The sequence below is a fragment of the Capra hircus genome, chromosome 18, assembly GCF_001704415.2.
Source record: "Capra hircus breed San Clemente chromosome 18, ASM170441v1, whole genome shotgun sequence".
In the NCBI taxonomy this organism is placed as follows: domain Eukaryota; kingdom Metazoa; phylum Chordata; class Mammalia; order Artiodactyla; family Bovidae; genus Capra; species Capra hircus.
In genome coordinates, this window is record NC_030825.1 from 35,818,544 (window position 1) to 35,832,004 (window position 13,461).

The 13,461-nt window shown below is 55.6% G+C and overlaps 1 protein-coding gene across 1 annotated transcript; it reads left to right on the plus strand.

The window, feature by feature from the left end:
- Nucleotides 2,857-11,918, plus strand: CA7 (carbonic anhydrase 7). The gene is made up of 7 exons (XM_018062093.1): nt 2,857-2,993; nt 5,531-5,728; nt 8,682-8,800; nt 9,722-9,817; nt 9,921-9,983; nt 10,483-10,638; nt 11,141-11,918. The coding sequence occupies exons 1-7, from the start codon at nt 2,954-2,956 to the stop codon at nt 11,261-11,263; spliced, it is 795 nt and encodes a 264-aa protein (XP_017917582.1). The 5' UTR covers nt 2,857-2,953; the 3' UTR covers nt 11,264-11,918.

Below are 13,461 nucleotides of genomic sequence, written 5' to 3' on the forward strand. Positions count from 1 at the left end.
GGTCAGGATGAATGAGGTGTGGCTGTGCAATCCTCCCCCAGCCCTTCATCATAGCTCTCACATCCCTGCACTTCCTCTCCCCCAGAAGGAGTGAAATCCAGGAGGCCACTGACACCAATGAGACCAAAGAATAAACTCCAGAGCAGTGAAATAAATTCTTTTTTTTTATTCCACTTTTTCTTTAATTTTTTTTTTTTGGCTGAGTTGTATGGCATATGGGATCTTAGTTCCCTGACCAGGGATTGAACCCATGCCCCCTGCATTGGGAGCACAGTCTTAAACACTAGACTGCCAGGGAAGTCCCCAGTACCGTTTTAAAGACAGCATGTAATTGAGACAGGATGTGCCTGAATGGGGGCACAGTCTTTCCCAAGTTGACCTGAGTGGGCTACAGGGGCAACTGAGGCTTCACCTCAGACAGGCAGACTCCATCAGCTCCTCTCACCTACCTGAGTTCCCAGCTCTCCAGCACCTAGAGAAAACTGCTAAAGACAGGAAGTAGGAAGGGAAGAATTGGATCAACTTTTATTTGGTTGTTAAAGAGGCAATATTTTAATTCTTTCTGAAGGAGTGAGCAGTAAAGGGTGTCCCTCCCATTCCCATTCTGCACCCTCTCCCACCCTTCCAGGCTCCCAGTCTCCACCCAGGAGGCAAACACTCTCCCTAGCTTCTCTTCAGTCACTGTAGAGGAAGTCTTACCTGTCTACACAAATGACAATCAAATTTCAAATCCACTTCCTCCCCGCTCCTGGTGATTTGAGACATGTTGAATGAGGGACTCAGCAGCCCTGGGTTTTTATCCTAGCTCTGTCACTCACTGTGCACCCTAACTCAGCTCCTCTGAGCCCTGCTTTCCTCATCTACAAAGTGGGGCTACTGTGAGAATGAAGCTCGAGTCAATGCCATATAAGTAATTCCATTTTTTGTTAGTACTATAAATATGGAAATGTCTGGGTCACAGTGAGAGGGAAGTAGGTCAATGAAGTAAACACATTTGGGCCCAACCCCAGGCCCTGAGAGTGTTGCAGCTCCCCCAGGAGAAAGGTGGCTGGCTCTTCTGGGAGATGAACAGAGGCAGTCTTGGGGGCTACCCTCTGCATGTCTATTATGATCCCCGGCCCCTGTCTTAGAGTCAGATTTTTATTAAGGGCCCCTTCCAGCTCCTGGGTCAAGGAGAGGTGTCTAGGCAGTGCTGAGAGGTCATTGACTGACCTTGGCCCAGCCAACCAGTTGTCACTTAATCTCCACAACTCTGCTCGGGGACCTGATGAGTTCAGGGCCTAAGAGAGGAAAACCAAGACAGCCACACAGATATAGGGGAGCCTGGCAGACAAGATGGCAGATTTCCTCGCAAGGTCAGCCAACAACAGGGTCTGAAATAGTCTCCCTCTGGTAGAGGTCAGACCAGCAAAGATTTCACAAATGGTCCTTCAGCTCTGGTTGGGTACAAATCCCTGGGTGGGATCATTTGTCTCTCCTTCCATCCACCCATCTGTTTGTCTTCCCAAAAGTGCCTGCTGAGGCCTAGCCAGAGACAAGCCCTATCCTTGGCATAAGGCCACATGCTCAGATGAATCAGATTGGGCCGGATGGAACCAGTGGGTGGAAGACAGAGGACGTCCCAGGTGGAGGGCACAGCAAGGACCAGGGCTTGTGGATGGGAAAATGTTGGGCCAAGGCAGATACTGAGATTGAGTACAGGTTGGAGGGCCTGAGCTCCCAGCAGGTGTGCCGAAGGTCATGGCAAGGCAAGGAAAGGAGGGACAAACAGTGAGCTATAAAGAAATAGGCAAAGAGACCTGAACAGTGGAGGAAGCAAGGAAGAGAAGCAGGGAGTGGAGGTAGGGCCTCATACTTAGTTCCATGGCGGGAGGCAGCTGGTGTTCTGTGGATCTGTCTTTTTAAGTATTTATTTGGCTGCACCAAGTTTCATTGCGGCACATGGGATCCTTAGTTGTGGCGTGTGGAATCTAGTTCCCTGACCAGGGATCCATAGAACCCTGGCCCCCTGCATTGGGAGTGCAGGGTCTCAGCTTCTGGACCACCAGGGAAGTTCCCTGGGGTCTGTCTGCCTTAATGCCCAGTGGTTAAAGCCCAAACTGCCCACTCCCATTATGAGACCATGGTTCTGCCTAAGCCCTCCTCCTACCCCAGGGCTCCCAGACCCCCACAACCACAGGACTCATCCCCACACCCCCCACAAGGGGAAGTAGGAAAGAGAACAAGAATCCAGGAGTGAGACAAATTGAGAGTAAAGCCCTCACTCTCTAGCTAGAAGATCTGCAGCAGGAAGTCACCTCACCTCTCTGGGCCTCAGTCTCCTGTTTTATGCAATCAGGCTAATGGAAGTATACCACCCATTGTTGTAGGAAAGCTGAGAGGGTTAGGAAACAGGAAGGATCGGAAGCTTGGCCCAGCACCTGGATCCTTCACCAAACAGGGGAAACTCCACTCCTGGACGCTTGATGGTCAGTGCAATTTGCAGTTTCAAGGGGTCCCAGTCCAAGAGGGCTCAGGGCCCAGAACTCAGGTCTCCGGTGGTGGGATTTACCGCCCAGGGACAAGCCTGGGGGACGGTGGGGTGTGGAGAAACGGAGGCAGCCCTCATGATGGTGTCTTCTCCTCCCCCAGAGGCTGTACACGTGCTGGAGGGAAGGAGGAACAGTGCTCGGCCAGGGTCACGGTGAGGGTGGGGTTTAGGTCCCCTTGACACCCCCCACACAGTCCGCATCTCAACTTAGGGTTCAACTGGCTTGCGGGGTGGGTGGGAGAGGGCAGGGCGAGGCAGGGCCGGCCTCTCTCGTCCTACTGGGGGCTGGGGGGGGCGGGTCCCCTGGGAACCGCTCCTCCCGCCTGCCGCCGCTTTAAGAGGCTGCTCCGCAGCAGCGAGCGGGGCCGGAGCCGCAGCCCGAGCGAGCAGAACTGAGCCGAGCCGGCAGGTGACGGCAGCGGCATGACCGGCCACCACGGCTGGGGCTACGGCCAGAACGACGGTAGGCACAGACCCCAGCCAGCCCCCATCCACTGGGACTCGCCCCTGACCCTCTCACCCAGCGGGACCTGCAAGGCCCCTATCCTCCAGGCGAGACGGGGACCCTTCTCCCATCCAGCCCCCAGAGTCCGGCCCACCCGCCGGGTCAGAGCCCTGGCTCCCCAGCACCTGGCGCAAAGTGCGCGCTGCTCTCCGTCCGGCCCCGCCGCCAGCAAGCCACCCGCGGCCAAGCGCGTCCTGCCTCCTCCTCCGCGCAGCCCCTGATGACCCAGCTCGCTGGGACCTGGGCCGGACACTCACTCACTCATCCCCCGCTGGAGTGCGCAGCGGGTGGAGGTAGCCCAGGGCAGCTGGGGGCGGGCTGAACGCAGCGCGCTGCGCGATGTATGTGCGGCGAGCGCGCACGGTTGGTGTGCAGTGACCTCCCGGGAGCTGGGCTCCGCGTGGGCAAGGGCGCGGTGTCCCCGGCAGAGTTTGCCCGTCGAAGTGTCCAAGCTTTCGAGTCAGCGGGTATGTGAAGGAAGGGAGCATCTAAGGGCGCATGGATGTGTCTGCGTGTCTGCCTCTGGCAGGGTGTCTGAGCACGTCCCTGTGTGAGACAAGGGAGCCGGTGGCCCACATCAGCCTCCTAGTCTGACCGGGAGAATAGCTCCTCAATCCTGCCTCAGTTTCCTCCTTAAGATGCAGAGGAAGGGAGAAGAGGCAGACGGTGAGAGCCAGATCACTTGAGTATGGGTCTGCAGCAGGGCAGTTCCTTTGAGGCTATTTCTTATCAAGCTGGGGTGGGGATGTGGGATAAGGGTTCTTAGCTTTCCCTGAGGAGCCGAAATCCAGAGGAAACCCAGGCAAGGCAGATGGGGGTGGGGAGAAGGGGAGTGCTGGTGGAAGGAACACCCCCATCCCTACTTATCTGCAGAGAGGCAGGCACTCTGTGAGGGGTGGATGAGGGTCCTGGGTACCAAGTCTGGGTGTCTGGAGGTTACAATTGGGCCAGAGAGAGTTAGGGAGGTGCTGTGGGGTCTTTGCCTCCTCTCTGAGGTCCCAAGCACACAGGAGCATATTTTGAAGGGGAAAACCCTGTTTGGACATGTGAAAGCTAGAAAGAAATTTTCAGAAAAAGGCAACAGAGATCCGCAGGGATGCAGAGAGAGGCAGAGAAGGGGCAGGTTGACAGGACCCTCCTAGAAGATTCTCTCCCCCCACGCCCAGCTTCTGGATGCCTTCCCCAGAGTCAAAGTCCCCTGACTCCAGCTTTCTTGTTAGTCCTGACCACCAGCACTGAATGTCCAGTATCGCATTAGGTCTGCCCCGTAGCTGGCCTCCCTGAAGCTGCTGTGGCTCACCCAGTCCTGGGTCACCCAGCCTAGGGACAGTGAGGGCGGGAAGGACAGAGGATGGAGGTGCCGGCATGCGGCATGCTCACAGGACTTCAAAAATAACCCACAGTGGGTCTGGGCCACGCTTCTGAGTCATCCACTGGGGACACAGCTCTGTCGGCACCTGCTGCTGTTTTCTCAGGAAAACTTAAGAAGCCAAAAACGGGGAGAAGCACCAGCCGGCAGTGGCTCTAAAAATAGGCTGCATCTCAGGATGTTCCCCAGGGAGATGCCGAGCCTCTCGGCTGCAGATGGAATCTCTGGGAGGCAGGTGGTGGGTGCTCGTGGGTGTGCACACAGGTGTGCATGTGTGTGCACGAGCATGTGTTTTGCTGTAGTCTCTTAGTGCAGACCTGGGTTTGCAACAGGGGGTATCTCTGTGTGAGGGTGCCTATGTGTGTGTCAGAGATACTTGGAAGGGCTGCACACTTGTACACTTGTGTTACTGGGCCTGCCCGCTCTGGATGTGGTGAGCTCAGGCCACTGTGCACATATGTGTGCGCACATGAAAATCTCCTTGGACCTGCACATGCCCAAGGAGGGCAGCTGGGGGCAAGGCATGCACACACTGTGTGTTTACTCCTGTACCCAAGTGTGCATGCACACGTGCACAAGTGACCCTCAGTGCCCTCATCTGTGAAATGGGAATCACACTTGGCTCTACTTGACAAGGCTATTATGAGAAGCAGATGCATGTCATAGAACCAAAGTGAAGTTGATGTGAGCTTTTGTTATCATTGTTATGAATACCGACTGGAACTTGGTCAGATGCAAGAAGAGGCCAGACACCCGGTAGGGTAGGGTCAGGGACCTCGAGGCCCTGGGGACCTCTCTAAACATATGCTGGGTGTTGGGGAGGACCTGCTACCCCAAATTGCCCCTGAGCCTGTAGCTTTTGTGTGCTCCCTTCCACGCGTTAGCTCTCTGGATCTCCTATCAGCTATGAGTAGAGAGCTTTGGGGAGGCCATTTCACAGACAAGAAAACGGAGGCTAAGAGGGGAAGTGGCAGAGCTGGGAGTGACTCTCCAGACCATGCGACTCCATAGCAGAGGCTGACTTCTGAAAGGATATAGCACGGAGACCATCCCCCACAGATGCCCTCGTCTGCAGCCCTGAGATCCGGGCTGGCCTGAATCCTCGCCCTCTCCCCGCCATCTGCAGGCCCCTCACACTGGCACAAGCTGTATCCCATTGCCCAGGGAGACCGCCAGTCACCAATCAATATCGTATCTAGCCAGGCTGTGTACTCACCCAGCCTGAAGCCACTGGAGATTTCCTATGAGTCCTGTACATCCCTCAGCATCGCCAACAATGGCCACTCTGTCCAAGTGGACTTCAATGACAGCGATGACCGAACTGGTAAGTGGTCCCTGCTGGCCGCTGGCCTTCTTCTCCCTGGGATCCTAACCTGATTGGGGCAGGCTCAAGAAGGGCAGAACTCCATGCTGGGAAAGGAAGGCTCCACTTTTCACCAGCTGTGAGGCCTCAGTCTCCTGATGCATAAAATAGGGGGCACTAAGACCCTGTTTCCCTCCCTGGGGTCACAGAGAGGAAAAATGAAAAACCTGGAGTGATGTCTGTAGTGCTGGCATGTAGTAGATGCACAAGAAATACAAATTCTCTTTCTTCTCTTTCATTTAGTTCTTGAGGTCGGGTTTGTTTCCACTCCCTGCCCCATCACTGACCTGCTGTGTGGCCTAAGGCCAGACCCTCCTCTGGGGGTGATCTGGTTAAGCCCAGCAGAAAGAGAATGGAGCTAAAATGTTCTGCATGCTGGGCCCCTTGTTAAGGTCATAGGCAGGTGGTTTATTCCTCTTAAGAACCTGCCTCTAAGATGGGCTAGCAGAAACTTAGTAAGCTGGGGAGGGCCAGAACCTGCCTGGTCCTACTCCGAAGTCTCCAGCCCAACTACAGCCTCAAATCCCAACCATCTTGGACCAAAGGGAGCCCAGGGGGAGCTTGTGGCAGCTCCTTCCAGGGTCTCTTTGCCCTGGGATTAGAGGGTTCCTCCATGATAAATTCCTAGTCAGGAGGCTTGAGAGTGCTCCTTAGTATAGGGATTTTTGTCCTTATGACCAGGCCTTTGAGGGGTCGAGTGGGACAAAGAGGGAACCTGCTAAAGTTTCTTACATAAGGAAGTGACTGGTACTCTGCCCCTCTGTCTCTGAGCCCTGCCCCCCATACATGTAATAAAAGTACTCAGGGGAACTCAAGTTTCAAATAGAGAATCAAAAGGCAGACAAGAGGAGGAAAGCCAGATAGGAATGATCTTATTTTCTTAGTCCCGAGCTCTCCGGTAGGCTAGGAAAAAAAGGAAAGAAGATCAGTTATATTTCTTGCTGCAGAAGGGAGGAAATGCAGCAGATCCTCAGAAGAGAGACACAGCATTCCTGGTACTGAATTCGAAGTAAAAGGCTCTCACGCACAGCTTTGGGGAGGGACATAGGGCTCTTGATGACATTGTTGTTTAGTCACCAAGTCGTGTCCAAGTCTTAGCGACCCTGTGGAATGTAGCCTGCCAGGCTCCTCTGTCCTTTGGGATTTCCCAGGCAAGAATACTGGAGTGGGTTGCCTTTTCTTTCTCCAGGGAATCTTCCCAACCCAGGGATTGAATCTGCATCTCCTGCGCTGACAGATTCTTTACCACTAAGCCACCAGGGAAGCACCTAAGATCACAGTTTGTGAAGGAGTAGTTTTCAAGTGACTGGACCTTCCGAATAACCTTCAGAGGGCACTGAGGGCTCGATTCAGACATAAGTAGCTCAGTGAAGGCCATTCTTGGTAGGGAAGGCCCAAGGGAGCATTCCTCTGGACTACGGATCCAGGGGCTCACTTTCTAGCCTGGCTGGGGTTCCCTCCCTTAATAGAATGCCCAGACCTGAGGGGTTAGGGTCCCAGTGGAAAGAAAGTAGGCTTAGGAGTGAGAAAGTTGGGGCTCTGCCACTTCCCAGCTGTGTGACCTCAGGCAAGAGACCCACCTTTTCGAGCCTCCGTGCCACATCTGGCCAGGGGGATGACAATGTGTCCCCCTCTAGGCCACTGTGGGGGTTGATGTCTACGGAGTGCCTGAACACGTAGTAAGTACACCATGAATGGCAGTGTGTCCTGTGGTCAGGATGCAGAGAGCAGGCTGAGGAAGCCAAGCTCAAGGGTTAGGGAGGGAGGCCACTCTCTTAGAGGTTACACTATGGAGTCCCAGGTGGGGCATGCTCGGAAGAGTGGGCCTCCACAGTGCATATCAGAAGCTCAGTCTGTAGGCCCTCCCCAGGATGGAGGCATCCTCACTGGGCCTCAACCTTCAGGCTCAGTTAACCACCCGGCATGGCCATGGACAGACCTGCTGCTCAGGTGAGGCAGGACAGCGAGACAGGGCCTCTGGGCTGTCCCATTATCTTCCTCCTCGAGGGGCCCACAGGGGTCAGGGCCCTGCCCTGGTCACCCATCCTGGAGGGGCCTAGTGGAACTCTGAGCCCAGGGCTGTCACCTGATCCAGGAGCTCACATTCAGGCCTGGTGGGGGCTCCCTCCACTCCTAGATCTATTTCAGCTAGAAATTCAATCAGTCCCAGGAGGCCTTGTGTGTGGCCTCTGCTCACTGGGTATCAGAGTAGGAAAGTCACAAAACCAGCATAAAGTGGCCCTGCCAAAGGGGCCATGAGGGCGGGACTCTGGTCAAGACAGGGGCCTGACCCTTGGAGTGGGGACCCTCAGGAGCTGGCCTCTGGACATCAGGTCCTGGGGAGCCACCAGGTTCTGGGCAGGCAATACAGCCTGGTGATTAGGGCCTTGGGCTCTGGACTTACATGAAGTAGATGCGGGCTTATATCTTAGCTCAGTGCCTTGCTATGTGTGACCTTGGGCAAAGACCTTGCCTTCTCTGTCTCTTGGTTCCTCCTTTATACAATAGGAATAATAATAGGTTCTGTCCTGAGTTACCAGGAAGACTAAAGAAGAGAATCCTTCCGACCCGGCTCTGAGTCAGGGCTGCAGGCATGGGACGTCTACCGTTAGTGGCGAAGGGGATCTGAGAAGCAACATCCCAGCTTCACCTGGAAAGTGGGCAGGAGTGGGGAGGATGTACCCTGTCAGTACCAGACTCCTCTGCCACCTACAGGCCTCCAGGATTTCTGCCCTGGCCCAGTCAAGGACATAGGGAACTGCGTGGGGACTGATCCAAGTCCACTTAGCCCCAAGAATGTTCCAAATGAAGAGTTTATCTCCCTTCTGGGCACTGCCCTGATGCTAGTACTGCTGCCTTCAGGCAGTGTGGGGTCTCTCAAGGCTATTGCTACAGGTCCCCCTTCTCCCCTCAGTGGTGTCTGGGGGCCCCCTGGATGGGCCCTACCGGCTTAAGCAGTTCCATTTCCACTGGGGCAAGAAGCACGGTGTGGGCTCGGAGCACACGGTGGATGGCAAGTCATTCCCCAGCGAGGTAAGACCTTCCTCTGCCTGATGGGGGAAGGAGTGGGGTACTGGGGAGTCAGGGGTTTGCTAGGTGCCCAATGTGGGTCACTGGAGGGAGTGAAGTCCCCTACGGGACCTCCACCCACCCTCAGCACAGGGTCTTCCACCTGAAGTTGGCCGACTGTTGTGCTGATCTGTGTGTCCAGAAGGAATTTTCTGAAGGGCAAATCCAGTCCCATTACAGCCTTGCAACAACCCTTCAAGGATTAAGCCTGGCATTCAAGGGCCTGCATGACCTGGCTTTGCCTGGCCTCATCTCACCTTGATGAGGCCACACCTGGCTCTTTCATGTTGCTGTTGTTATTGTTTAGTCACTAAGTCTTGTCCTACTCTTTTGCAACTCCATCACTGTAGTTCGCCAGGCTCCTCTGTCTATGGGATTCTCCAGGCAAGAATACTGCAGTGGGTTGCCATTTCCTTCTCCAGGAGATCTCCTGGACCCAGGGATCGAACCCACATCTCCTGTGTTTCCTGCATTGGCAGGTGGATTCTCTACCACTGAGCCACCTGGGAAGCTTGGCTCTTTGATACCTCGAGGCATTTACCTATGCTGTTCGTTCTGTCTGCAATACCTTGCCCCGAGAGTACCATTGGTACTCTCTTCTGATTCTTTGGCCTCAGCTGCAGGATCCACTTCCTCAGGGAGGTGTCACCTCAGATGGTCATTATCTATTTCATAGTTCATGGAGGGCAGGGCTGAGCTCTTTGGTCCCTTGGGGCTCAGGAAAGGGTCAGACCTAGAGCAGGGTTAATGCTATCTTTGACCCACGGCTCCCAGAGGAGCCCCTCCTGCAAGGGGCCAGGAGTCCTGTGGGAGTGAGGGAAACTTAGCCCTGAACTCTCACCTAGGAGGTACTAAGCACTGGCCTGGCCTGTCGTTGCCCTGTAGCTGCACCTGGTTCATTGGAACGCCAAGAAGTACAGCACATTTGGGGAGGCGGCCTCAGCGCCCGATGGCCTGGCTGTGGTTGGTGTCTTCCTGGAGGTGAGGGGGCTACCTGGGACCCAGAGGGCCATAGGAGGCCTGGTGCCACCCCTAGTCCCAGAACATAGTGAATTCTGGGCTCATACTGCCTTCTCTCTGACAGACGGGGGGCGAGCACCCCAGCATGAACCGTCTGACAGATGCGCTCTACATGGTTCGGTTTAAGGTGAGACCAGGGGTCGGTGCCCTTGATCCAGAGCAGCCTGGGAGGGGAGGGAGGACCAGGCTAGATCATGGAGTGGGCTCTCCCACTCCTCCCTGCAGCAGACCCTTGCAGAGGTGAAGGGGGCAGGTCCACAGCTGTGGGGCGCTGCAACTGACTCCTCATCATCAAGGTCCATGGCCCCATTGCATGCCCAGGGTGTTGTCTGGTTGGGTATAGGATTCATAAGATGCTTATCACATTAATGGTCCTCCGACAGGCAGCACCACTAAGGTTTGTCGAGGGCAAAGGAGAGAACATGGTGCCCTGAGAGCTTTAGGAGCCACAGCTTTCTAATGCAAAAGGATGGGTGATGGCCTCTGGGGTCACAGACATTTGCCCACAGTTTGCATCACTGGGCCATATAAGCCTAAACCCTGTTGACAGAAATGGGCTGGGAGGGTGCTGCTCTCATCCTGGTGGGAGGTCTATGCTGATTCCTGGGTCCCCCACCCTGGCCCAGGGCACCAAGGCCCAGTTCAGCTGCTTCAACCCCAAGTGCCTCCTGCCTGCCAGCCGGCACTACTGGACCTACCCCGGGTCCCTGACGACACCACCGCTGAGCGAGAGCGTCACCTGGATTGTGCTCCGGGAGCCCATCCGTATCTCTGAGAGGCAGGTGAGTCCTCCCAGAGGGGCAGATGGAGGGAGGCGACACTCAGGCACACCTGGGCAGCATGACCATAGCAGACCACAGCCTGTGGTCCCACCATCAAGGTTCCCATTTTTTGCTACTAAATGTTCAGATTCTTGGGTGGGGGTCAGCTTGGTTGTTAGTCACTAGGACCTGGACACAGGCTAGAAGGAGAGATCCCTGGATCCTGGGACCGCCCCTAGTGTGCTAGAATCTGAATGCTGCATTTGCAGACGATTCTTAGCTAGAGCGAAGATTGGAACTGGAGCTACATGAACAGGACCCAGGTTTAGAGGCTCTTCAGTGAATAAGTCACTAAGCTTGGGGGTCCCAAACGTGAAATGAGTGGGGGGAAGTAGGGACAAGCCCTAGGGACAGGAGGAGAGAGGGGCAGATCTGGCTGGGCAGGGTATGCCAGATGATGTGTCTGGGGTCAGAGGGGGCCACAGCTCCCCTATTCTGCCCTGAGTATCTCTTCTGCCTTAAGATGGAGAAATTCCGGAGCCTGCTTTTCACCTCAGAGGAGGATGAGAGGATCCACATGGTGAACAACTTCCGGCCACCACAGCCACTGAAGGGCCGTGTGGTCAAGGCCTCCTTCCGGGCCTGAGCTGTCTACCTGCCCAGCCAGTCACCGGGGCACCATCTTCCCAAGGGCTTCCATGTCAGCAGACACCAAACCATCCTAGGCTCCCTGCCTGGGGTTGCTGTGGAACCTCCTTCAGTTGGCTTGCTCCTTGGCCATGCTGGAGGCTTCTTGACGGGACCCTCAAGTGGGGGGACACCTTTCAGCAGCCCTGGGGACAGGAAGGGACCTGAGCCGAGTGTGGTCCAAGCCTGAGGCTGCCTCTGCTCTCCAAGACCCAAAGGCCCCTGGGAACCTCCTCTTGTCTTCCCCACTGGCAGTGGCAGCAGCCCTACCCCGAGCTCACACTGTGACGGATGAGACCAAACTCTCTGGGGCAAGCAGCTGGCACTCCCAGAAAGACTCAAGCAATAATTAGAAGAGTGGGCAGAGCTGCCCTCTCAGCATTACCTCTTCTGCGGGCCTCCGCTATGCACGCACCTCACTGCCAGGCCATTAAAACTGGGACTCAGCCTGCTGCGGGGGACGTGGCCTTCTCCCTCCAGCCACCTGCTGCCATAGGCAGGCACTGGCTACAGCTTATGTAGTATCTCCCTTCATCCCCACCCAGCCACCAAAGCAACCTACATGACAATCCCTCCGTGCACTGATTAATAAATTCAATCATTCATGCAACAAATACCCACTGAGGGCCTGTGTTCTATCAAGTACCCTTCTGGACATCAGAGAGGCCATGATGATGAGTCAAGCATGGGATGTTGAGAGGGCCATGGGCACTGAGCTCAGACTGTGATAACTTCATCTGGTGAAGGGATTAAATTCCAACCAGTGTTTCAAGGCAGAGAGATGAGAACAGTGTGTTTGAGCAGAAAGAGCAGAGGTGCCAGCTCCCAGGTGAGAGCCCAGGGTGTCTGTGAAGTAGAGAAGCACCAGTGAGGCTGGAGGCCTGGGGGAGAGCCTGGGACTCTCTCCAAGGCTCGTGGAGTCAGGAAGGATCTGGAGTAAAGGGAGGGTGAGGCCAGATGTGCAAAGGGGGAGATCCCTGGGGAGTGTTGGGGGGCAGGCAGGAGTGGCAGCAAGGGGAGATGGTGGCCAGCAGCCAGGAGAAAGAATACAGGGTGGTAAAGGCTGGGAGCAGGGGGCTGAATGAGAGAGATTTAGATAGCATCTAGCTATCAATGAGGGAGGGGGTGGGGGAGTGCAGAGTGTGTCCCTGGGTAGAGAGGGGTGACAGGAAAGCCTGGGCAAGAGGAGACCAGGAGGGACACACAGCTTTTGTGGGGCCCTGGAGAGGAGTGCTAGTAAGGAGTGGGGTGTTGGGGTCTGAGCCAAGAAGAGAGGTAGAGGGCGGAGGGAGGTTTGGAGCATCTTCATTCAAGGTGGTAGGTGAGGCCGAGGGGCAGGAGGGAAAGGGTACTCAGTGAGAGATCCAGCCCAGAACCAGGGCACAACCCTGGAGAGATGCTGCTGAGGGGGAAAGCCACAGAGTGGGGTCTGAGACACTTAATGAGAGTGTTTGGAAAGGAAAGGGGGGGTGGCAGATGGAGGGTCTGAGGAGTCTGAGGCAGGGTGGGGCTGGGGTGAGAGAAGCGATCTCTCAGGTTACAAAATTTAAAGAGGCACGCACCCTCAAGTCCCAACCCTGCATCTGAATGATATTGAGAGTGCACATCTCCTTAAATGTGCACCTGAAGTGCCTTGCTGGACTCACCGTAGTCCCAGCCCAAGTCCAGAAGGGTTGGAAACCCAGCTATCGCTGCACCCCAGATGAGCCAGAGCAGGGAGGATGGTGGACAGTGGGGGCACTGAGGAGTAGGGCAGGGAGTGAGACTGGGACAGCAAATGTATGCCTGAGGTTGTGAAGGGAGAGCTGAGGGGATGCAGGGTCAAGGTTTTTGGAGAGATGGACCAGGGCACGCCTGGGAAGGAGGCATGTTCAGGATGTGCCTGAACATCCTTGGGAAGGAGGCCAACCTGCAGGTACTGGCGGGGCCAGGGGTGCATCCGTGTCTACTCACTTTGGCCATAGCTTGTCATGGTCACTATACCAGGAGGGCACTCCAAGGTCATGGGACACCTCTGGGCTTTGGCTGAGCCCGTGAGGAGAGGGCGGAATTGGGCCTCAGACCTCTAGCTTCAAGCCCAGGGAGGCAGGGGAGGGAGAGGTTTGCTCTGTTGACAATCCCCCTTTCCACTCTCATGCTCGGGGCATACCTCTCCCC

What these genes read in the sequence shown, in the direction of transcription:
- CA7 (XM_018062093.1), top strand. Translation starts at nt 2,954, where the DNA reads ATGACCGGCCACCACGGCTGGGGCTACGGCCAGAACGACG. An exon ending in TGGTTGGTGTCTTCCTGGAG is followed by an intron (nt 9,818 to 9,920) that starts GTGAGGGGGCTA and finishes TCTCTCTGACAG; the next exon opens with ACGGGGGGCGAGCACCCCAG. An exon ending in TCCGTATCTCTGAGAGGCAG is followed by an intron (nt 10,639 to 11,140) that starts GTGAGTCCTCCC and finishes TTCTGCCTTAAG; the next exon opens with ATGGAGAAATTCCGGAGCCT.